The sequence below is a fragment of the Ictidomys tridecemlineatus genome, chromosome 5 (genome assembly GCF_052094955.1).
Source record: "Ictidomys tridecemlineatus isolate mIctTri1 chromosome 5, mIctTri1.hap1, whole genome shotgun sequence".
Lineage (NCBI taxonomy): Eukaryota > Metazoa > Chordata > Mammalia > Rodentia > Sciuridae > Ictidomys > Ictidomys tridecemlineatus.
In genome coordinates this window covers 20,047,823-20,071,126 of record NC_135481.1, presented here as the reverse complement: position 1 = coordinate 20,071,126, position 23,304 = coordinate 20,047,823, and the positions used below count along the sequence as shown (strand labels likewise).

The 23,304-nt window shown below is 40.2% G+C and overlaps 1 protein-coding gene across 5 annotated transcripts in view; it reads left to right on the top strand.

Annotated features, from left to right (window-relative positions):
- Tln2 (talin 2) overlaps positions 1 to 23,304 on the top strand; it is a 405,316-nt gene that overhangs the window by 289,854 nt on the left and 92,158 nt on the right. For all 5 annotated transcript variants that reach the window (XM_078049521.1, XM_040275958.2, XM_078049522.1 and 2 more), the window contains 8 exons: positions 2,882 to 3,010; positions 4,068 to 4,181; positions 6,159 to 6,272; positions 9,191 to 9,325; positions 12,129 to 12,257; positions 14,453 to 14,555; positions 21,090 to 21,298; positions 22,349 to 22,468. In XM_078049521.1, the coding sequence (XP_077905647.1) occupies positions 2,882 to 3,010; positions 4,068 to 4,181; positions 6,159 to 6,272; positions 9,191 to 9,325; positions 12,129 to 12,257; positions 14,453 to 14,555; positions 21,090 to 21,298; positions 22,349 to 22,468 (1,053 nt within the window). The remainder of the gene's footprint in view (positions 1 to 2,881; positions 3,011 to 4,067; positions 4,182 to 6,158; positions 6,273 to 9,190; positions 9,326 to 12,128; positions 12,258 to 14,452; positions 14,556 to 21,089; positions 21,299 to 22,348; positions 22,469 to 23,304) is intronic.

Genomic DNA, 23,304 nt, shown 5'->3' with positions numbered 1-23,304 from the left:
ACTTAAAATGTTTTGGGATGTACAGAAGCCATGTGCAGGACCTTTCTGGACTGAATTTGCCATTGTGGCCCCTGAAGGACAGAAAGATCATAGAGTTAGCTCCAGGGAAGGGGAAGAAAAGACCTGGGGAGAGACAGGGTCTGCACTTCCTTCTCTGTCTCTGTTCCCTGTTGCAGCCACAAAGCTCTGCTTTTCACCACCCCCCTTTTAGCCAAAAATATGTTAGGGTTTTGTATTGTGGTTCATTTTTCTAAATGTTTTACTATTTTTCCCCTTCTAAGTCTATAAGTAGCTATTTCAAGTAAGCCCTCATGTTTGCAAGAAAATATTAGCTAGAATGTGAAAATCTAGTCAGTCCCTTATTTTATACATTTTGAGAAAATTAAGCTCAAAAAGATAAAGCCAGATGTCACTGAACCAGGACTAACATTCATTACTTAATGTCACTGCTCACCAAGCCAATTCTCTGAATTTACCAAGTTGCATAAAACTTGTTTCTTCTAATGATCTATGATTTTTGATAATATATGTTAGTGGGACAGTGTTGGTTTTGTAAATTCATTGTACTTTTAGTTAAAATTCACTGTTTTCATAACAATATTTTAATATGATAATTTTTTTAGAAAGCTAAAGGACATTTAATGCTTAGACTTCTGATGTATATATTTAGTACACAGAGAAAAATATTTTTTAGTCAGTAGCTAATATTTCAAGCTAATATTGGTCTGCCACATTCCTTATACATCATCAAAAAAAAGACATTGCAGCCGAGCATGATGGTGCACACCTATAATACAGGCTGAGACAGAAGGATTACAAGTTCAAGGGCTGGGGATATGGCTCAGTTGGTTAAGTACCTCTGGGTTCAATCCCCAGTACCAAAAAAAAAAAAAAAGGCATCGCAGAAGAAGGTGCAAAGCATCAGTGTGTAGTGCTGAAATGTTTGTTTATAGCTACTCAAATTACAAAATTGGGCATTCAAGGAGTGGCTTAAAAAAATACCCAATGACCAGAATAAAATGAACTGACTTCATAAACTTGCAAAAGAATACACAAGAAGCCCAAGTAATCCTTTTACACATAGTTGCTAGAAACTCAAAATCAAGACAACTAAAAGTGGTTAAGTTAGTAGAAAATCCTATTCAAGAAGATGACCAGACCAGTTCTGTCACAGATGTTAAAACCATTCCTTTCAGTAGGAATTACTATAATTTTTATAAAAGATACCAGTTATGGTAACTTTGATGAATTAACCATGGGAAAACTTAAGACATTCAAAAAATTGATTTTCAGTAAACCTGTGGGCTTCTCCCTGCTGTCCTGCCTACCTTGCAAGCAAGTATTATTATCCTGAAGTCATGGAAAGAGGCTATTGGTCTATACACGTCAAGTGCTGGTCACAAACATCCAGGTCTTATGAGAAAAATCTTGATCGCTGCATTTATTGTGGGTGCAAAAGGAAGGCTGCAACTGCTTTAAGTCTTTGTGGAGTAAAAATGTATCCCTTCTTCATTATCTTTAGCCTTTTCCTGCTTCAGAATCCCACACATCTAAATAGAATCCACATGGGTTCTGAGGACATGTCCAACTAAAGTAATTAAAGGGCTGTAGAACTAGCCGAGGGACACATGTTATGTCAGGGCTGTTGGGTTTCTTTTCCTAATTCAATTGGCTACCAGCTTTACTTGCTATGTTCTCCGATTCTGACTCTCCAGCAACATAATTTCTAGTCTTGGTTTTTAACCAGTGTTTCCTTGAAGTCTTTTTGGGGGCACTCCACCATAACCCCTCTCCTCACCCACCCCCAACATTCCCTTCATCAGGCCATGTATTTTTACTGGAATCTTCTTCACCTTTTACATCTACCTATTCTACCAGATATTTCAGTAGTGATATGAAGATGTGTGTCTGCCTTGCCAAGTGTCATAAAAATCTCCCTGAGAGAGGTGGAGAAAAGAGACTTATCTGAACATCTTTTGGGTGAAATTTTTTAACCAATACATAATTATACATATATATGTGGTATGGTGATACTTCAGTACATGTATATGATGTTAGAATGACCAGATCAGCATAACTGGCATATCTATCACCTCAAACCTCTATCATCTCAAACCTCTATCATTTCTTTGTGCCGGAAATGTTAAAATCTTTTCTGCCAGCTATTTTAAAATATAGAATTAATGGTCATCAACCACAGCTGTCCTACTGTGCTATCTTAGAGCATTAGATGGTTTTCCTCCTGTCCAATTGCATGCCTGCACCTGTAACCCACCCTCTGTCCATCCACCTGCTCTTTATACCTTTCCCAGCCTATGGTAATTACTGCTCCATTCTCTTTCCATGAGAGCAACTTTTGACACAATAGTATTTGACACAAAGTATTTCAACTCAGTAAAAAGAGATTTAAGAAAAGTAAGTGATGCTGGCACAACTCTCTATCCTTCTAAAAGAAAATTTCTGTGCCCTTTACCTTGTATATAAACTCCAGACTGGAGCAAAATGTATTCGTTTTTATTTAAATTAATATTTAGCTGATGAATAAATATGTTTTAACAGAATAACATGTGATATCTTAACGTCTTTTAAACCATGGTTTTCAGATCACAAGGTAATTTGTATGGATGACCAATACCTGTAATCTCCAGAGTTTAATTATTACCATTGGATACTGTTTAGCTATGCAGATTTGAAACATTCCCCTGGTGAATATTTTGGGTTGTAAGGGGAGACATCCTAATCATAAAGATGCTTGCAGCATTTGGCTTTTCCTTCCACATATTTTCTATTACTAGAAAAAAGGAAAATTGGAAGCATGTGTTCAGTGACTGTGTCCTGCTGCCCCCTGGACCACTTGAAATCTTTATTTTCACATTTACAGGGAGCTGCAGCTAACCCAGAGAATGAAGACCAGCAGCAAAGGTTGAGAGAAGCTGCCGAAGGTCTCCGGGTAGCAACCAACGCTGCTGCCCAGAATGCTATTAAGAAAAAAATTGTCAACCGGCTGGAGGTTAGGAAAAACACTGGCTTTCAAGGATGCCATTTTATATTGTAAAGATTTATTTGAAAAAATAGTTGAATCAACAAAAAGCAATAGCCATATGAGAAAGCTAAATCAAGGTTAACAACCTTATCAGATAGTGTAGTTGTTTTAAAGGTATTGACACAATTTGAACAATTGTTGTAGTTCATGGCTTCCAAAAGTTAAAATCCTTTCTAACTCTCAGAAATAGAATGCAGACTTTTTTTTTCCAGGCCAAAGTGTGATTCCTCTCCCCGCCCCCCGCATTAAAGGATGCACACATTCATTGAAAATGTTGATATTTTGGGTAGGCAATGACTTTTTACATGGCTTCCCATAGAAAAATATGGACTTTGGAAGACCAGATGGAGAGTATTTTTGGGTGGACAGGTGTGAGAGTAAGATGAAATATTTTTGTCTTTTTTTTTTTTTTAGTATATTCTGACAAGAGATGAAATAGTTATTGGCAAAAACTATGTAGCAAAAACATCATTTCTCTCAGGAATTTACAAGGAGACCCTTACGAAAATGGGGTGGGAGTAGAAGCTAAGATCATGTCGCATAGGGAATCCCTCCATATATGATCAGAAGGAAGAAAATTAGACTTGTGCTTGGAAGAAGAGGAGACAGTAAACTCATTTAACTACCCTGGTGGCACAGGCTTCTGAGTTGAGGCCTCCAGGTGCTCTGAAAGGAAAGTCCTGGACCACTGCCTTGCTCTACATACACAGTAGCCTGGGGGAAGATCTTTTTTCCCTAGGAAGCTTAAGTTTGATACTGCTGCTTATCAGTGCCATCACAGTCTTGAGATTGTCCTTGTCTTTTTGGGAAAGACAAACATCATAACTTGAGCTTTCAGGTAAGGCTGTCTTGATGCAGGGAGTACAAACCCAGGGCAGATAGTGGGACAGGATGAGGTTGGGATCATCAGTGGCTTTGCAAAGGCAGACTGTTCTTGGAGCTCCATGGCTTGAAAGTGGCAGGATGTGCACGGGTGACTCTGCAATTGCAAACCCAGCCTGACCTGTTCCACTCTGCTCTACAGGTTGCTGCTAAGCAGGCTGCAGCTGCAGCCACACAGACCATCGCAGCCTCTCAGAACGCAGCTGCATCCAACAAGAACCCTGCAGCCCAGCAGCAGCTGGTCCAGAGCTGCAAGGTGAGATTCCACCATAGGTGGCCCTGATGGCGTTAGAATGACAAGCCTTCTGGTGACTGAGAAAGGTCCAGGCCCCTGATCCAGTTGGTTCAGCTCCATGTTCCAGGTGTACCCCCGTCTGGTTTCTGTCCATTAAGTGGATGGGCTATGTTTGGAGGGAGAATATAAATGTTCTCCCCCACCCTCAGTATTGCATTTCTTTTGTCTGCTTTCTTTTCTTTTTGAGAGACTGAATCAAAGAAAATCAATGAGGAGACCATTTTAGAGCTCTGAAATAGTAATGAGGTGCTGGGTTTCCGGAGTGCCTCTCTCTTGGCGGGCCTTCACCTTCAGCCTTTACTCATTGTAGCCGGGTTGATTTCCTGCTTTCTACTAATTCCATCTTGAGGGTTTATTTCATCCTGTCTGAGCTCCGTGGCATTGTGCTTTTGTGCTTTGTTTTGTCACCCATTTGTCTCTTTTCTTCCAATATTCGGGCCTTGATGCTATGTTGAGACCAGCCTACTACAAACACCTTTGTTCCCTTCTCTTCAGGCCTAGGGAGCTGACTCTCCCAGGACATCTCTGAGTGGTTCCAGGCACAAAATCCACTGGTAGAGTCACTGCCCACAAGCCAGCAAGATGTCTGGCTGGAGTCTCCTGAAGGTGTGAACAGCAAGGGCTGTATGCTGAGATTATCAGAGCTAACTTCCCTCTCTCTCCTTCCTTAAATCTCCTCTGTAAAATAATGATTGAGAGGTGACACTGTTTCTACTGCAGAGAGCCTTCTGTTCCTGATTTCTGTTCTCAGCCCCCTGTTGGGGATCAGATGTGTTCTAGAAGAAAGAACATGAGCAATGTGCTAGGATCCTGGGCTTACTGTGCTTTGAACTATGTGGAAGCAGAGGGGTTTGTTGAGAGTGAGGCCACTGTTGGGAGGGGGTTGTTTCCTGCTCTGGGCTTCATTCAGTATCCCGCAGGGATGAGAAAATGGCTTGTCCTCAGGGAGCAGGTGCTGCTCACATCCAGGGACATGCCACAGGATGAGCCTTCTCTGTCTCTTTTGTAAAGAGCCTGAAGATGCTTGGTCTCTGAGTGTCCTGCCAGGAAATGAGAGGAGCGTTATTTGTCAGGTTCAGGTGGAGAAGGGAAAATGGACCAAATTACTGGAATTACTAGCCCTGGAAAGGGCCTGGAAAACTTTCCATGGAAATATTTTTTTAACCCTTGCTGAAGCAGGTTTTTGGAAAAGATGTGTCATCAGGCCAGGATGCTCTGGACACCTTTACCAGCAATGATCGTCTGTGGTGCTGAGACCTCTGATGCCTGGCTCTTCAGAGGGGACACAGGCACAGAGAGAATGGAGGGCTTATTTCCTAAGGCCCTGGAGAAGGTTACCATTTGGCAGTCCTGGCCTTTCCCATTGCTGCTCTTCTCTCCTTTGCTCTGGGCTTTGAGCTTTCCACACTGAGAAATAACTAGTTAGAACTTAGAAAGAGGAGCTCTGGCCACATGAACTCTGGAGTACAGAATGCATGTCTACAAAATAAGAGGCCAGAGCACTTAAAGGTGCTGGTAGCTGAGAAATTCTTGCACTTTCTTCTCTGATGGGACCATCAGACTTCAGTTTAGTTACCTGTGAGTCATGTCATTTTTTGAATTCTAATTCTGCAATCCTAATGACCAGGGCAGTGTGTGTTATAACTAGGGAAATTCTTTTAATGCTTCATTATGGAGAATCATCTTCTGCCAAACATATCAAGACATTTGGGAACCACAGGGTAGAGTGTGTGGGGAAAAGAGAACCCAGGAAATGCAACTCAGTGTTGGTGAAGATTCAGCTAGCTAATGTGCTATATGAACCCAAGGCCTGGGACTGGCCTCCCTTTGGAGTGGGTATCACATCCAGAAAACAAGCCACCTGGGTCACTTTTCACCCTCTCTTCATAGTTCCACCATGCCACCTGTGCTCAGTGTCTATCTCCTTGCTTCCTGTAGGCAGTGGCTGATCACATCCCTCAGCTGGTCCAGGGGGTGAGAGGGAGCCAGGCTCAAGCAGAAGACCTTAGTGCCCAGCTGGCTCTCATCATCTCCAGCCAGAACTTCCTCCAGGTAACCTTGGGATCACCTTGGTTTCACTCAGAGCATCCAAATGGGGAGGATCTGACCTTTGTCCTTAAGAAGAGAAATAAGTGGATCCCACAGCCTTAGCTATGTCTTGACCTGACCAATCTCAGTAGAGGTAGCTTTTGCTTAGCAAAGCAAAATGCTAACATACAGGGAAATTGCCTGGGGAAGTAGTCCATGATTCACTTTTCTTGGGGATATCTTATTTATTTCTCCTTAAAGAGAAAAACAAAACATATCAGGTTACAAGTTGTATGAACAGCCCAGAACCGGGTATTGCTTTAGATTTCTAGAATGCCTAGTGCTGACATTTCCAGACCAGGAAAACACAAGTGGTGAGCATAAGCTTCTCCAAAGATGGGATTGACTGATCCTCAGGTCATTTTGAGAGTTGGTCAGGATTAGCATCCTTGTGGGGTAAAGGATACATCCATTTTAAGGAAAATTGAATGAAGTGAGAATATTCAGTCATGGGGAATCTCCATGTTACATGCTGCTTATGTTCATATCTCTCTACTTTATCAGCACTTTTTCTTTAATTATATCTCAAACAGCTGATGTGTGCTATATGAACCCAAGGACCTGGGACTGGACTCCCCTTGGAGTGGGTAGCACATCCAGAAAACAAGCCACTTGGGTCACTTGCCACCCTCTCATGATAATTCCACCGAGGCAGTTCAACATCTCATCCCTTTCTAGTTCAACACACAGTTGTAGGACCAGTGTAATCCACCCAGTAGGTGATTTTTCCAAGTGCTGTAACCCCAACAAGCAGAGATGGAACATAAATGTTTTTATTTCTTCATGTTTAACTGCACAGATGCAGAGTGTGTGTATGTGTGTACGTACACATATATGTATATGCAAATGTATTTTAAATTGCAATTCATTGCATATACACTCTTTCTGTTTTTCCTGTAACACATGAGCATTTTTTTTATTTTGAACAATCTTCTGTCATATGCATATTCTGTGTTTAACTGTTCTCCCATTGTTGGACATATAGATTGTTAACTTTTTTGCCTTCATAATCAACCTATTTCTGTGCTCAAATTTATGTTTCCTTCTTGAATTGCTTTTGTGAGGGTAAATTCCTAGAAACAGGTTTGCAAGCAGCTTATTTAATTTTTTGGAACATTGAGACTTATAGTTGTATCAATATTTGTCTTTTTACTAGAGGTCCTGGAGCCAGCTGTGTGTGCTGTCCACACCTTGCTACTGACAGGACTGTAGGGTGTGTGACGGAATAGTATAGATGTGTTCCTGGTTCCATTCTCTCTCTGCCCTGTTTTTTTTTCTTTTCTTTTGTTCTTTTAACATTCCTCTCATAGACGCTTAGATCTTTATGAGAAAAAGGCAAGGTTAAAATGAATAGAAATAGAATTGACAGGGGCTGGGGTTGTGGCTCAGCGGTAGAGCACTCGCCTCTCACATGTGAAACCCTGGGTTCAATCCTCAGCACCACATAAAAATAAATAAACCAAATAAAGATATTGTGCTTATGTATAACTAAAAAAATATTTTAAAAAAGAAATAGAATTGACAAATGAAAAAGTTTAGACATTTTAAACTTTCTTCACATAAAAAATTGCCTCTCCAGAAGATTAAACAAATCTACATTTTTAACTAATATTATATGAACCATACTTTTTAATACATCTTTTAGAAGAAGGAGAGTTAAGCACTGAGAAACATGTTTTTCCAGTTTTTTCTACAAAATTCTTTTTGGTTTTGCCTGTCTTTGGTTTTTACATTGTTAAACATTTTTTCATATGCTTCAGTTATTTGTTTTATGTGAATTGTTCATGCTTTTTAAAAAATATATATTTTAGTTATAGATGGACACAATACTTTTATTTATATATATATTTTTTAATGTGGTGCTAAGGGTTGAACCCAATGCCTCTCCCATGTTAGGGGAGTGTTCTACCAGTGAGCCACAACCCCAGTAGACTCATTCTGGTTTTTCTTATAAATTCTCATTAAATAAAGAATTTAAGTCAAAGAGTTAAGGAATCTTAAAAAAGATAAGCTTTTGTCCTTCATAGTTATAAGCTGGCACTTAGATTGTTACAACTTTTCTAAAGAGAAGCATTAAAAGACTTAAAGGTATACATACTCTTTGATTCAGAAATTCAGCTTCAAAAATTTATACATTGAAGGTTGTAAATGTATGCAAAGATTTAGCTAGAAAGACATTTATTATGCCATTATTTATTAGATTGGAAAAAATAGAACATGCCCAAGAGCAAGAATTGAGAAATATTAACAGATGTGTGCAGTGGAATACTATATAGCTAATTAAAAGATAAAAATCTTAATGGAGATTATAAATATCATGATCTTATTTTTTAAAACATGTGCATGCACACAGATTTCCATGCATGGTAAAATTATTTTGTTTTATGAAATGTGAGGTTATTTTATTTGCTTCATCTTACTTCATTTTCTAAATAATCTATTGGGTATATTTGAAACTCAGAATAAAGAGCTATTCCAAGAAAACTGTTGGATAAGGAACTCTTTGAAATCAGTTTTAAATGAAAATTCAAGCAACTCTCCTGATTTTGCCTCCCCTAATCCCTCACAACACATACATTTTTGTTGTTGTTAACGTTCCTAGATTGTTCTGCCCTGGAGTATCTGATTAGGTGTGGCAGTTTGTAGGGTGGGGCAGGGAAGTAGCTGGTGATTAATGTTTTTTTAAATTTTTATTCTAATTTGTTACATATGACAGCAGAATGCATTACAATTCATATTATACACATCGAGCACACTTTTTCCTATCTCTGGGTTGCACACAAGGGTGAAGTACATCTGGCTGCCATGGAGGAGGCTCTGTCAGTGGGTCTATGCCTCTTGCTGCCCAGATGCTGTCTTACTTTCTTCTCATCTGTCCACAGCCTGGAAGCAAGATGGTGTCCTCTGCCAAGGCTGCGGTGCCCACTGTGAGTGACCAGGCTGCAGCCATGCAGCTGAGCCAGTGTGCCAAGAACCTGGCAACCAGCTTGGCTGAGCTGCGCACCGCCTCGCAGAAGGCAAGTGGGGCTCTCAGCACGGCAGTCAGCTTGCCAAGAGTGGGGTTTTTTTGTTCCTTACTGCTGGAGGGTCAAGGTGCTGCCCATGGCCTGAGCACAGCTAGCCCTTAATATGTATGATCTGGCACTTAAATTGTTGCACCTTTTCTAAGAGAAGTTTTATAACATCTTGCTTGGGAGAGCTCTCCATTCCATTTGCAAAAGCATTAAAGATACCCTATGGGTTGGCTTATACTCTACATTTAAACTGTCTCCCAGAGTTATTTATCACCTTCTAGTTAAAGATGACTTTTGTTGAACAATTTTAAATCTCATGCTTCCTCCTCCTCCTTTGTATTTCAGTCTTGCAGGAAACTGGTAGTCATCAATGTCTTGGTGCCAGATGTATTGTGGGCCAAAATAAGTGTACCTAGTCATCTTTCTGCTACTGTGACAAAATACCTGAAAGAATCAACTTAAAAAGGGGAAAGGCTTATTTAACTCACAGTTTCAATTTCAGACATTTCAGTCCATAATTACTTAACCCTGTCACTTCAGGCCTGTGGCAGCACCCTAGGTTATGGCAAGAATGTATAGGAGAGGAGGACTGTTTGCCTCAGGGTGTCTAGGAAGGGACTGAGACCCCAACATCCTCTTAAGAGGCATGTACCCCATTATCTAACTTCCTTCCACTAAGCCCCTCTTCCTAAAAGTTCCACCACCTCTGTATTAGCTTTGTTTCGCTGTGGACAAAATACCTGACAAGGACAATCTGAAGAGAAAAAGTTTATTCTGACCCATGGTTTCAGAAGTTGAGTCCATGGTGGAATGACTCCATTGCTATGGCCCCATGTGAGACAGAACATCATGGTGGAGGAGCACACCTCTAGACATGGTGGCCAAGAAGCACAGAGAGAGGGGAAGGGACCACAGGGAAGTTCCAGGGCATGACCCTAGCCATCTGCCTACAGTTACGGCCCAGTCTGTTCAAATGAGGATGGACTGCTGAGGTTACAGCTCACATAAGCCAGTCGTTTCACCTCTGAGTACTCCTGCATTGACACAGGAGCTTTTGGGGGACACATTATATCCAAACCATAACCACCTCCTAAAGCTTCATGGGATGGTAACCACACTTTAAACGCATGGGTCTTTGGGGGGGACATTTCAGAGGCAAACTGTGGTGAGAAATGGTCATATCTTCTAGTTATCACCTTATGAACTTAATAACAAATTATTAAGGCAGAAAATCTTTGGTGGCAGGGGGTGGGGCGGTAAGGGGAGTCAGCTTTGCTCCTTTTTACCCTAAAAGGTTTTCTCATCCTACATGGAAGCATTCATATCTCAACAAGGGACTCAATAGAACAGAATTTGGGACTAAATAAATTTCAGTCTCTAAAACTTACTAGTTAGCAAAGGATCTCTTTACGGCTCCGATGTGGTATTTAGCATGAAGTTAAAACATGATTTCACTTTTCCTCATTGGAGCAATCCCTTTATAGAAAAAAGCAGCCTCATAAATTGGTAAGGGAAGAAGGTCAAAGCTGACTTGAATGCTTAATATGAGCAGCACACTGCATTGAAAAAGAAAAATGTCCAGAGCTCTAGGATACAACACACACACACACACACACACACACACACACACACACACACACACAGTTTTTTGAGCCGTGTTGTCAGAAAGGTTCTAGATAATCCACATTGAATCACCTGGGGGTGCTTCTTAGAATGTAGGCTGCCTCTGAGCAACCAAGCCAGAATCTTGGGCCGAAGAGCCTGAACATCTGCATTTTAATATGTTTCCTCAGTGGGTCTTAGACACACACCAACATTCAGGAGCCGCAAGTTACAAAGGGGGACCTTGAGTAAAATTGTCCTCTGGGACACGGGGTACAGAAAGACACGGAGATAGACAGACAGATAGATATAATGTAATATAAGGTTCAAGAGTGCAGGGTCTGGAATCAAACTAAATGAACTCAAATTCTGACCCTGTCATCAACTCAATTTTGTGACCCCAACAAGTTTGTTAACTTCTCTGTTCCTCAGTTTCTTCACCTTACAGTATTTGCACATAGAAATCAATTAATCAATATTTCCTATTACTGTTGTTATTATTATCTTAAAAAAGGAGAGAAATTATGATTTACCAGTATTTTGTGATCTGATCAATGACCATGTATATATATATAATGACCTGTGTGTTGGGGCATGTAGTTGCAGCATTTGGCAGCCAATGTCCTAAACGATTAAGAGAATAAAATAATTTTCTTAAACAGCCAAGGGAAAAAACTTCTATAATCTTTAGTATGGAAGATAATGATTTAAAATATAGAAATTTGTAAAGAGAATGAGTTTCATACAGAATCGTGGCTTGGTTGCTCGTTCGTTCATTCACACACACTGTGCACAGTACCCTATCACTACAATTCAGGCACTGTAAATAAAGGCCTCTATAACTCTGAGAATGAGTTTCATACAGAATCGTGGCTTGGTTGCTTGTTCGTTCATTCACACACACTGTGCACAGTACCCTATCACTACAATTCAGGCACTGTAAATAAAGGCCTCTATAACTCTGAGGATAAAATAGCTTCAAGGAAACTTTAAGTATATCCAGTTACGAGACATACATAATTGATTATTTAGGGACAATAAAGTGTTAACTGAGGAGGATTTTGTTCTATGAAGAATTATTTGCTACCCTTACCTCTGACTGCTAGATTCAGAGAATCATTGGGTATTTTCAGGAAAGCATTTCATGTGTTGCAGAGGACTACAGCATCAGATCATACATACATATTCCTTCCTCTGTTGACAGGCCCATGAAGCCTGTGGTCCTATGGAAATTGATTCAGCTCTGAACACGGTGCAAACTCTTAAGAATGAGCTTCAGGATGCCAAGATGGCGGCCGTGGAGAGTCAGTTGAAGCCACTTCCAGGAGAAACGGTGAGCCATTCGAGCTAACTGGAATGTGGGCTCTGCCTTTGGCATGTTGAGGCATTTTTTAAAAGTTGACTTTAGTGTCTCAGAATTTCAAGTATTTTTGAATGCAGGGCCCTAGATTAGCCACATTTCTTTAGAACAGCATTAAGATAGAAATCACCCTGTATGAGATTCTCTTGATGGGTGTGTGTGTGCTTTCCTAGGTTTGGCTGAGGATAAGCAGGCATCTATTAATATTTACCCCTCTTTTTGGTAAATGAGATAAATGCTAGTGTTTCAGCCCAGTGGTCTAATCCTGTGGCCTTTTACTGAAAAGAATGTCCCGTGCAGCCCAGGAGACTACATCTGGAACTGGGAGTACTGGCTTCTGGACCCAGCTGTGTTATCAACTAGCAGTGGACAGCATCTCCTCTGAGTCTTGGGTATCCATTAAATAGGTGGCAATGGATTATAATGGTAAACACAGGAAAGATGATCACCAGTCACTTAAAAAAAAAAAAAATAGTGCAAGGCACTGAGCTGGACCACTGCAAAGCACTTTAAAACAGGAAAGCCACCAATGGAATGATGGCACCACATAGCTAATTGGATCATGTTACGATACCTCCTGATCTTTACGTTCAGAGTTTTCTTGGCTAAAAATTACTAGTTCTCATTTTACCAATCCTGACTACTTTCCCATATTTTTCTGAACATTGCTAATAAAATGCCACCATTTATTAAGCACCTGTTAAACACTCCACACACACAAAAAAAATCTCATTTATTGTGATAATAACCCAATAAATATTCCTTAAACCCATTACCACCTGAGAAAATAGTCACAAAGATTGTCACTGTTCTGTCCAGAGTGATCTGCCAATTAATGACACAATCAAGGTTTGAATCCAGATTTGCAGGACTCTAAAACCTTTGCTGATGACATTTTTGTTTATTTGTTGTTGTTTGTAGTGCTGAGAATTGAACCCAGGGCCCCATGCATGCCAGACATACACTCTACCACTCAACCAAATCCCAGCCCTAAGAGCCACTGCTCTTAACTACTATTGCTCTTTGAATGAACTGAAGTCTTTTTGAATGTAAAGGGACTTTGGGAGCCCCTAATGAGCCACAGAACAATGTCTGACCTATCAGAAACACTCAGAAAACACTTGTTAAATCAAATGACCTCTAATTGAAAAGATGAAGGAACACAGGTTTAGAGAGGTTAAGTCACTTAACAAGTCACCCAGCTAATGATAGATACAGAGCCCACGAGGGGCTGACATGACATGTTTTCCATCTTTACATAAAGCACAGGGTCAAGTAGAATGTGAGAAACACTGTGCGCTTTTTAAAGAAAGTGACCTACAGTATGTGTGCACTGTTATATTTTGGCTGCAATGGGTCAGGCTCTATTTGTATTTGAAGGCACAGTCTCTCTCAGGAAAGATGTTACCCGGTTAAATCTGTATGTATTCTCTTATGCCTTTTTGAATTTTCACAGTGCACCTAGACATTCTCTTCCAAAACATTGTCCTCAGTTACTAAGCAAATAATTATCCATACCCTAGGCCTTTACCAACTTGGTCCTCTGAATTTTTTTATTCAGCTTACAAGGCAAGATGACATGCTGTTCGTGGGAAGCAAACACTGCCCATTTTTCTAATCTCATTTACCACTTCGAATCTCCATTTCTCTTGCATTTCCTTTCACTTGGAACTCCTTAAAGTATAATGATCAAATTGAACAATGTTAATGGTCCCACATGCCAGGAAGGTGGTGCAGCTGGATGTCTGCCCACTTCCTGCCAAGGCATAATTAATGCCTAAGGATTTGTTGCAGACTTTTTAAGTTAGCTTCTAAAGTCGTGGTGCTAATAGCTGCCATTTGAGAACCTATGTTCATTCTCTGAAGACCTTCTCAGCTAGGTATATTGTGACCTCAGAAAAAAGGTCATAAAAAAGCTCCTGGGGCTTGGAGGCATTCAGTAGCTTACCCAGTCTCACACAGCTAGTAATAGGGAGCAGGGGTGTATATTCCCAGTTTGTTCTATAGCCGGGCTCTTTCCCCTGTTCCTCCTGCTGCTATAGGACCACGGCGTCCTGGGTGGGAAGAGCCCAAGCTCTAGGATTGATTTGCATTCTTGCTGAAATTATACTGAGACTTCAGTAGATGTTTTTTCCTCTAAGTCCTCTCCTCCTCGGATTTTCTTATAGCTGGAAAAATGTGCTCAGGACCTGGGAAGCACCTCGAAAGCAGTGGGCTCCTCCATGGCCCAGCTCCTCACCTGCGCAGCTCAAGGCAACGAGCACTACACAGGTGAGGCTCTGGGCCCTTCATGATGCCAGGTGGCTGCATGCAGACCACCTGGGGGGGGGTCTAGAAAGGGAGTTCCCATATTTGGCAGTAAACATGTTGTTTTTTCCAGCAGTTCACAGAATATTTTTTAATTACCATCCATATACTTGCTAGTAGACTTGTTACTAAGCATTCAAAGACTAATAAAATGACTCCCAAACTGTCTGTGGGTCACCCCTACTAGACTACAGGCAAATCGTGATTATAGGCTTCTAGGTCTATCTCTGACTCCAGAAATTCCATTAATGTAGAAGAATAAAAAAAAAATAGATAAATAAGAGATAACTAAAAATAAGAAGCAAGTGAAATTTTGGAAGATGCAAGACTGATGAGTGCTAACTGACAAACCAGAATGAACACGAATTCAGGATCTCCAAGGGAAGGAGCCAAAAGGAAGTGAGCAGATTTGTGCTGCAAAACTGGGGTGGGGCAGAGGAGCTGAGTATTGGCTATGCTAGGTAACTCTGAAAGGCAGCAGATTTCTTAAATGGGAGTCTGTATAAGCAATAGATAGTGTAACAATAAGAAAAATGGAAAGGAAATGTTAACATAGTAGGCAATTTATACAACTCTGAAATTTAAAAAATGTTTGAATATAAGCATCTTGTTTTAAAAATAGGAAATACTGAAAGAAAACTGAGTAACTCTGAGTGGGAATCAGGTGGGGAGAACCAAGTTAAAGATTATTGCTTTCATTTTACAGTAGAACTGCTTGACTTTTTAAAAAAATATCTATTTTATTACTGAAGTATAATGCATGTATTTGACAGCATAAGTCCTAAGCAGTTACCTCTGTGATATGAGTTACTACAAATAGAGTGTACCCAAGAAGTCACCACCAAGATCAAGGAGAGGAATGTTTTCAGCATCTTGGTTGCATCCTGTCACTCACTGTGACCCCTCTCCTTCCCCAGAGGCAAAGGCCCATGACCTCTAATAGCATAGATTAAATTTTGCTGTTTGAACTATGAATAAACAGAATCATACAACATGTGTTCTTTTGTATCTAGCTCCTTTTGCTCAGCATCGTATTTGTGAGACTTGTCTATGGTGCCTGTAGTACCTTTCATTTTTATTGCTTTCTGTAAGATTTCATTGTATAAATATTCCTATATGTTTTATGCTATTCATGGGTATTCGGGTGTTTCTTTCCTGAAACACTGCCATAAATAATTCTAGGGTGTTTGGTGAGCATAACTGAGCATTTTCTAGGTTATCCCTGGAAGTGACCCTGCTGGATCAGAGGCTCTCCATATATCCACTACATTACTTTCAGCAGTAGGTGAAAACTCCAATTGTTCTCCATCCTTGTCACCACTTTGTATTGTCAGTCTTTTAGTTTTAGCCACTCTAATGAGTATAGAATCACATTATAATTTTAATTTGCTTTCTCTTGTGAATAATATGACGGAAGATCTTTTCATCTGTTTGCTGAACTTTTTATGAAATATATATGAAATCTTTTGCCCATTTTTAAAACATGGGTTATTTTCCTTACTTATGGGACTTATGTGTCACTTATAGGCACTTGTCATATTTGTAGCTTGTTTTTACTCTCTTACATGTGTTTTTTGATGACCAAAAATTCTTCTAATATAATCCAATTACAATTCTTTTCCTTTATGGTTAGTACTTTTTTGTGTCTGATTTAAAACTTTCATTTATGCCCATTCCTTCCATCTGATTCACTTAACCTCAATTTTTTTAAAGTTGGCATTTTATGTCGTTGTTTGTGCAGAAACATATAAATATTTTCCTCTGTCATATTCTAGAATTTCTCTTCTGTTTTCTTGTCATATTTAGAACTATGATGTGTCTGGAATTGAGTTTTGTTTGTGTGCAATAGGATTCCAGTTTAATTGTTTTCCACATAGATATTCATTTGAACCAGCACCACTGATTGAAAAGAACCTTGCCCACATCGGCCTTTACTGCCACTGTGTTATAAATGACCACAGATGTGTGGGTCAGCTTGTGTTGCTATTTCTTTGCACTCATTTAACTGCCCATTTTTCATTCACACTTTCTGAATTACTGTAGTCGTACTGTAAGTCTTCACATCTGGTAATGTTAAGTCCTCCAACTTTGTTGGGCTCCCTCAAGTTAGTGTTTCCATATAAATTCTAGATTCATATCTTGAGAAGTAACCCTGAACATTGCAGTCCCCTCTCTGTGCTTTTGCTTCCTTTCGAGATCTTGGCCCTCTTTATCTCAACTCCCTGGTATTGCTCCAGGGACTTCAAACAGATGTTTCATGTTTTTCAGTGTTCCCAGATAGTTCTTGCAGGAAGTGTTATTTGTGGAGTTTATTCTGCTACTACAAAGTCCTAGAAACACAATAGGAACAAAAAAGAAGATATGATATAATATAGTACCTGCAATGAAGTGATTCTATACTAATGGAAAGGTGAGGGAAATTTTCAGAGCAGAATTGACACCTACCAGGGTTTGAAGATTATTTAGGACTTTTTAGTATTCTGGGAGGAAAATGTATGCATAAATTGGTACAAATGTAAGGTATATGGGAGATTTAAGTTTGAAAAACATATTCCCAAAATCTTGGCAGCTTTTGTGTAGATGATGAAATGCATTTTTAGTGGAGAGAAGATTGTTTTATAAGTTGCATCATCTGATACAACATCCAGGATGGCAGGCTGCCTCCTTAGTGTCTGAAAAACAACCTAGAATTAACACCATTTGGTTTTGGCAAGCATGGAAGTGGATGCTACATGCGCGTCTCAAAGGCAGAGATGAATGTTGGGTGAAGGAACTGAGAAAGCTAAACAAAAAAGGCCAGAAGGAAGGTGAGGAATAAGAAGATACACCTGGAAAGTTAGACCAGGGTTGGCTCCTAAAGGGCATCGTAAGCCAATGTGAATAGTTTGGAGTTTCAACAAAGAACATGTGAAAATACTGAAGGATTTTTAGCTGTGGATGAGGGTCAGATTGCATTTTGTATAGGTTGCCCTTCCTTCTGTGTGTGGAGTAGATTAGAGAGAAACAGATGGAGGCAGGGGGACAAGCAGGCAGGCTGCTGCATTTATCCAGGTACAGTGTGGTAGTGTTTTGCAGTGGTGTTAGCCAAAATTCCATCACTATAAGGAGATACCTAAAGTAATTAACATATATAGAGAAAAGGTGTATTTTGGCTCACAGTTTTAGAGACTCCAGTCCATGATTGGAGGAGGTTACAGTTAAAGAGAAAGCTGAGCAATAGAAATATTTGAAAGAAATGGGAATAGCCCCAGTGGGAGGGCAAGGAAACTGGGAGAGAGATGTCTCTAGAGCCAGAGATGTAGCTGCTTCCCAAAGGTGATGGGAAAGGAGGACTTAGAAGCATCTGTTAGCTGCTTTAGGAGAAAGGAGGTTACAGCTCTTGTTGAAGGCAGTTTCTACAAAGGTGAAGAATGGGTGAGAAGCAAAGAGAGAGACAGCAAATATGAAGGAGGTCTCAATGGGTCTTAATTCCCTTGTCCCCAACTGATGGATGTGAAATATTCAGATGACACATGTTCACTGCCACGTGGCTACATTTGAAAGCAAGCGTGTTTTTCTTTGGCCAGTAAAATATTCAAAAGATATTTCTTCATGGCTGAATGCAGTTTACATAGGACCTGGTGCACATACTTTGGAACAGATTTGAGATTTATATCATACCTGGTTTTTACTTTGTGAGCCTTCTCTGTGGTCTAATGCTGCTTGACACACAAGCCACATGAATTCTGATAAAGAATAACAATCTTTTTGAAGAATACTGCTATATTTGGTAACATTTGTTATGTCTTAAGACTTTGCTATTGAGAATAATTTAAGATCCTGGTGGCAATAATACCATAAAACTTATCTGTGTTTCCAAGGGATTTTGGTTTTTGAAATAGAAATCTGCTTTAGAATTACCCACTTGTAGGTCTTGTGTTGTGATTCACTTGACTGAGAACAGCTTCATGTTGCTTGCTTGGACATGTGACTCTGAAGTGGTTACCATTAAGAATGTGGCTATCAACGTAGTTCTGTACAGCCGTGGGTGTTCACTGGGCTCTCTGGTCCTTGTGGCCTTAATTCATCTTTCTGATGGCGAAGTTGGAAAATTTGATTCCTCAAAAAAGTATGAGATTTCACATTGAGTCCTCAGCAGAAAATAAGTGAGATGGACAGATTTTTGAACTTGAGCTTTTCCAGTTTCTGCCTTTTAAAAATTGAGTCTCAAAGATTTTCCACAAAATGGCTTTTGCATAAACATGTATATGACAAATGTTTTATTCTTCTAAATTCCTATACAACTCAAATAGAAATGGATTCAAGAATCCAAATAAAAAAATTGGAAGACAGGTCTTTTTTATCCAGAAATCACAGCCTAGACTTTTCAAAAGCCAGTACTAAGATCTTAGCCTCTCCTAAAAGCTGTGGGAAACTGAGACCTATGGGAAAAGGCAGCAGTGTAGACCACACAGCAAATCAACACAGAGGCAGAGTACAATGAGGGCTTAACCACATCTGGTGTTCTTTTGAGCAATGACATCTTTCCAACCCTGAGCCAAAAGCTTAAACATGAAGTGGATGATCTTTCCACTGGCTTGCTTTTCTCCTTTGCTTAGCTGTATTTACCTTCATGTTTTCTCTTTGGGCTTGATTTTTAAATCCTTCCATCTCACAAGTCATGTGATAAACAGTAGATTGGCAGCTTTATAATCTGCATTGATTAGATTATAGAGTTCTATTCCAGCTGTGTGACATACTAAATATTTATAGATTAACAAGTCTATTGTTGCAAAGCTGTCTAGTTTTATGGGTCTGAGGACTTGCACATCATTTATTGTATTGTGGAGCTTCATCCTCAGTAATGTGAAGACCACCGTCGGCATCTTGCTAGCTCAGCTGAAGCAGCCCTGGTAAAGGACATGCTCAAGGGCATCTAGAGACCACCCAGCTGATCCTGCTGAAGGAAGATAGTCATTTCAGAGCTTAAAGAGACATTGGTTTCTGTAGTTTTTATGCATGTCTTTTATGTTCTAACAAGAAGCCTTCACAGTTCTCTCTTCTAAAGAGCACTCTTAAGATTTTCTTACCTGAAGCTGAGGAAGTGCAGTTTCAACTCTGGTGCTACCTGTAAAATGTAAGCTTGTGGACAAGACACTGTCAATGCTGGGCCTCATTTGTGAAATGGGTCAATGAGATGAGCTCTGGAGTTGGCTGTTCCACAGTTCTCAGATTCTTTTTTTCAAATTCCCCAGCATCCAACCTCCATGCTCTTCCTGGTACCTTGGGATGAGTACCATGTAGTTAGACTCATGTTTATTCTGCATGAAATGCTGGAATAGTTTTAAAGGACTAGTTTATATTCATAGAAAATCATCACTAATCTCATCATATGTTTCAAAATGGATTGAAAGATAACCAGATGATTCACAAAATGAATAAGTATTCAAATAGCCATTAAATTTATTAAAAAAGTAAGATTCTCATTACTCATTAAGTTATGAAAGTTTAAACTTCATTGAGATGCAATTACATTTGCACCAAAGTGACTAAAATTCCAAAAATCCTATTGGCTAGGATTTAGAGCAATTCCAACTTTAGTGCATTGCTGGTGGAGGGTATAATGGTAAAATCATTTTGGAAAACTGTTTTGTAGTGTCTTCTAAAGTTAAATCTATACTTGTTCTCTTACATAGAAAATCAATTCCTATGTTTAGGTCCAAGAAAGAGAATTTCATGTGTGTGTCTGAATGTATGTACAAAAACTTTCCTTGAAGATTTATTCATAGTGGCCCAAAGTGAGAAAAAACCCAAATGTGCATTTGCAGAATAATAGATAAACAGGTATTGATGTGTCCAAATAATGGCATATTACCCAGCAAGAATAAACGGATAACAATATGTGTGAATCTCACCAAATGATGGAAAGAGAAAGAATTCAGACCCAAATGATGCACACTGTGTGGTTTTATTTACATAAGTTTAAGGACAGATAAAACTAGTCTAAGGTGATAGATTTTAAGTTGGTGATTACTTCTGGTGTGAAGGGCATTGTTGAGAATGGCACTGGCGATGGTGGGTAAGTGGATGTTTCCATATGTACAGATTCACAGAGCTGCTCACATAGATTTGTTTGCTTTATTATGTGTATGTAGGTTATATCCTAATATAGGCAACTGGGAAGAAAAGTGAGTTAAAACAGTCTCCTTCAAACTGGACACACCCAGGGACCTTCAGCTGTGCTATTGCCCTCATGTCCTTGGTGTGTTGGGTCTAGGGACCTATAAGGCAGTGGGAGCAAGGAAAAGAAGAAGGAAATCATCTTTGCATTATATTTGTTACTGCATCTCTTACTTATTTGAGAAGCACAGCAATTCAAATTTTACAAATGTCAATCCAGAGTTCCCCTTAGGCCAGGCTGTGGTGCAGAAGGGGCCCTGGTCCAGAGAACTATTCTAAAGTAAAAGTGTGACATTTAGATGGAATCTAATAAAAAGTCTGGTGGGCTTGTATCCCCAGGAGTGGCTGCTAGAGAGACAGCCCAAGCTCTGAAAACACTAGCCCAGGCTGCTCGGGGAGTGGCTGCATCTACGAGTGACCCCGCTGCTGCCCATGCCATGCTAGATTCTGCCCGAGATGTGATGGAGGGCTCTGCCATGCTCATTCAAGAAGCCAAGCAGGCCCTGATTGCACCTGGAGATGCAGAGAGTCAACAGAGACTAGCCCAGGTAAGGCTCAGAATTGGGAATGATGGTCATCCTTACCACATATGTGTTGGCAGGCTGTTTCCTGGATGATTTTTCCTGGTGCGAATGCTTTGACTCAGCTGATGTTTTGAGAACTTTCCATAGTGCCATAACGATGCTGGCCCATACATGATACTCTTGTTAGTCTGCCTAGTATTCCCCATATTAATGTGAGCTCTTCTCCTTTCTCAGTCAATAGAGGGTATGGATATCTTTGCATCATGTCCTGGGAGGTTTAGGACTTTAGACACATTTGTTTTGGGCCAACATGTGCTTCCTAGCCTGGGAAGTGAAGAAAATATACAAAATCCAGGCACTCAAAGTTTCTACCTATAACTCCCTATCACCCCTGTGGGCGATTCTCTGACCCCAGGATAAAACCAGTTAACTAGGGACATCCAGGTAAAATTCTAGACATGGGGCTTGGAAGGAGATATTTTGGATTAAAAGAAATGACAGAGGCTACCTCTGAAGCCCTAACTTTCCTTTTAACTGAGGTACCCAAGAGTACAAATAAGAAATCACTTCAATACTATATAAAGGCAGCGTGTCAAGCAGTTCCATTGATTTGGAAGTGCTTAGAGTCTTGCCCTTGGGTATAGTGAGATTTGGGGGTAATAGCACCAGAGGGTCACTGAGCAAAAATCAACCAAAGTGACAGTGACCCAGAAGAACTCAAGGCCTACTTCTACCTCAATGACCTCAAGAGAGTTCTCGAGGGGAATATAATTCCTTTTCTCTTGAAACAAGGTACCTAGGTTTGAATCAGAAGCTATGATTCAGCCTGGCTTTGAGAAGCAGTAAGATGTGCCTGTCACAGGATGTTAACCCTAGTGAGGGGGTGGAATTTGCTTTTGGACAGCAGATGTGGATGAGGTGATTTAACTTAACAGTGTCAGGCAGATGCTGGTGGATAATTTCCATGTCTGTGTCAGCTCTGCATACTCTCACTGCTCAATTTCCCAAGAAATGTGAAAAAAATGTTTATACTAAAACCATTCTTATGATGTATGTCTCCCTTCATGTATTCAGGTGGCCAAAGCTGTCTCTCACTCCTTGAATAACTGTGTGAATTGCCTACCTGGGCAGAAGGATGTGGATGTGGCCTTGAAGAGCATTGGAGAGTCCAGCAAGAAGTTGCTTGTGGATACGGTGAGAGGTTCTGACTAGGAAGGGAGACTTGTCCCCTCTAGGTGTGAATGGGTCTTCTTTTGTGGAATCTTTTAGTACCTAACCTTTCCTTAAGACGTACCATTTCTCCTGCCAGTTGGCTTTTCTGTTCATTTTCTGTTCAGCAAAGTTCCCAGATGAAGCTTTTAAAGTTTACTCTTTAAGTCCATATTGCTGTTAAGAGACAGAGGAGTGGGTATATGGTCCTCTCCCTTCTTTTAAGGGCATGTCAGATAGAGATGAGTCAGCAGTGGAGGTGCACACATGTTCAAGACTCATTGGGAGAGCAGGTGGTCCAAGGACTTTCACTTAGGGACCATCCCCATCCCTGCTTTGTGAGTCTGCTTGCAGAATTTGTGTTTATCTTTATTTCTTCCCTGTGCCAGTATACAGGCAGGTATGCTGGTGGTAATAGAGTCTAGCCTAGCTCTCTGGAACTTTTCACTAATGGTTATAGTTCTTCAAATGACACTGGTATCCTGTAAAAAAAAAAAAATAAAGATTAATAAAGACCATAATAAAACAAAATTGGTGGCTATTAATTTGGAAAAAGTGATTCGTTCTTTTAGTTCTAAAAAACTAGACTGAGAATTTCCATCTTGAGAGAGACAAAACAGGGTGGTGGTTCCAAGAACGGATCCCAGAGTCAGGCTGCCTGCATGTGAATCCCATCTCTGCCACTTAGATGAGCACGAGCACTTGTAGGTGGCTGTTCTTACTGGTTTTCCATCTGCAGTGTATAGCCTTGAGTCTTTTCTGTAAAGAGGGATAGATGAATGAGTGTAGTTGTGTTGAAAGGCAAACCTCACCTGGACCCA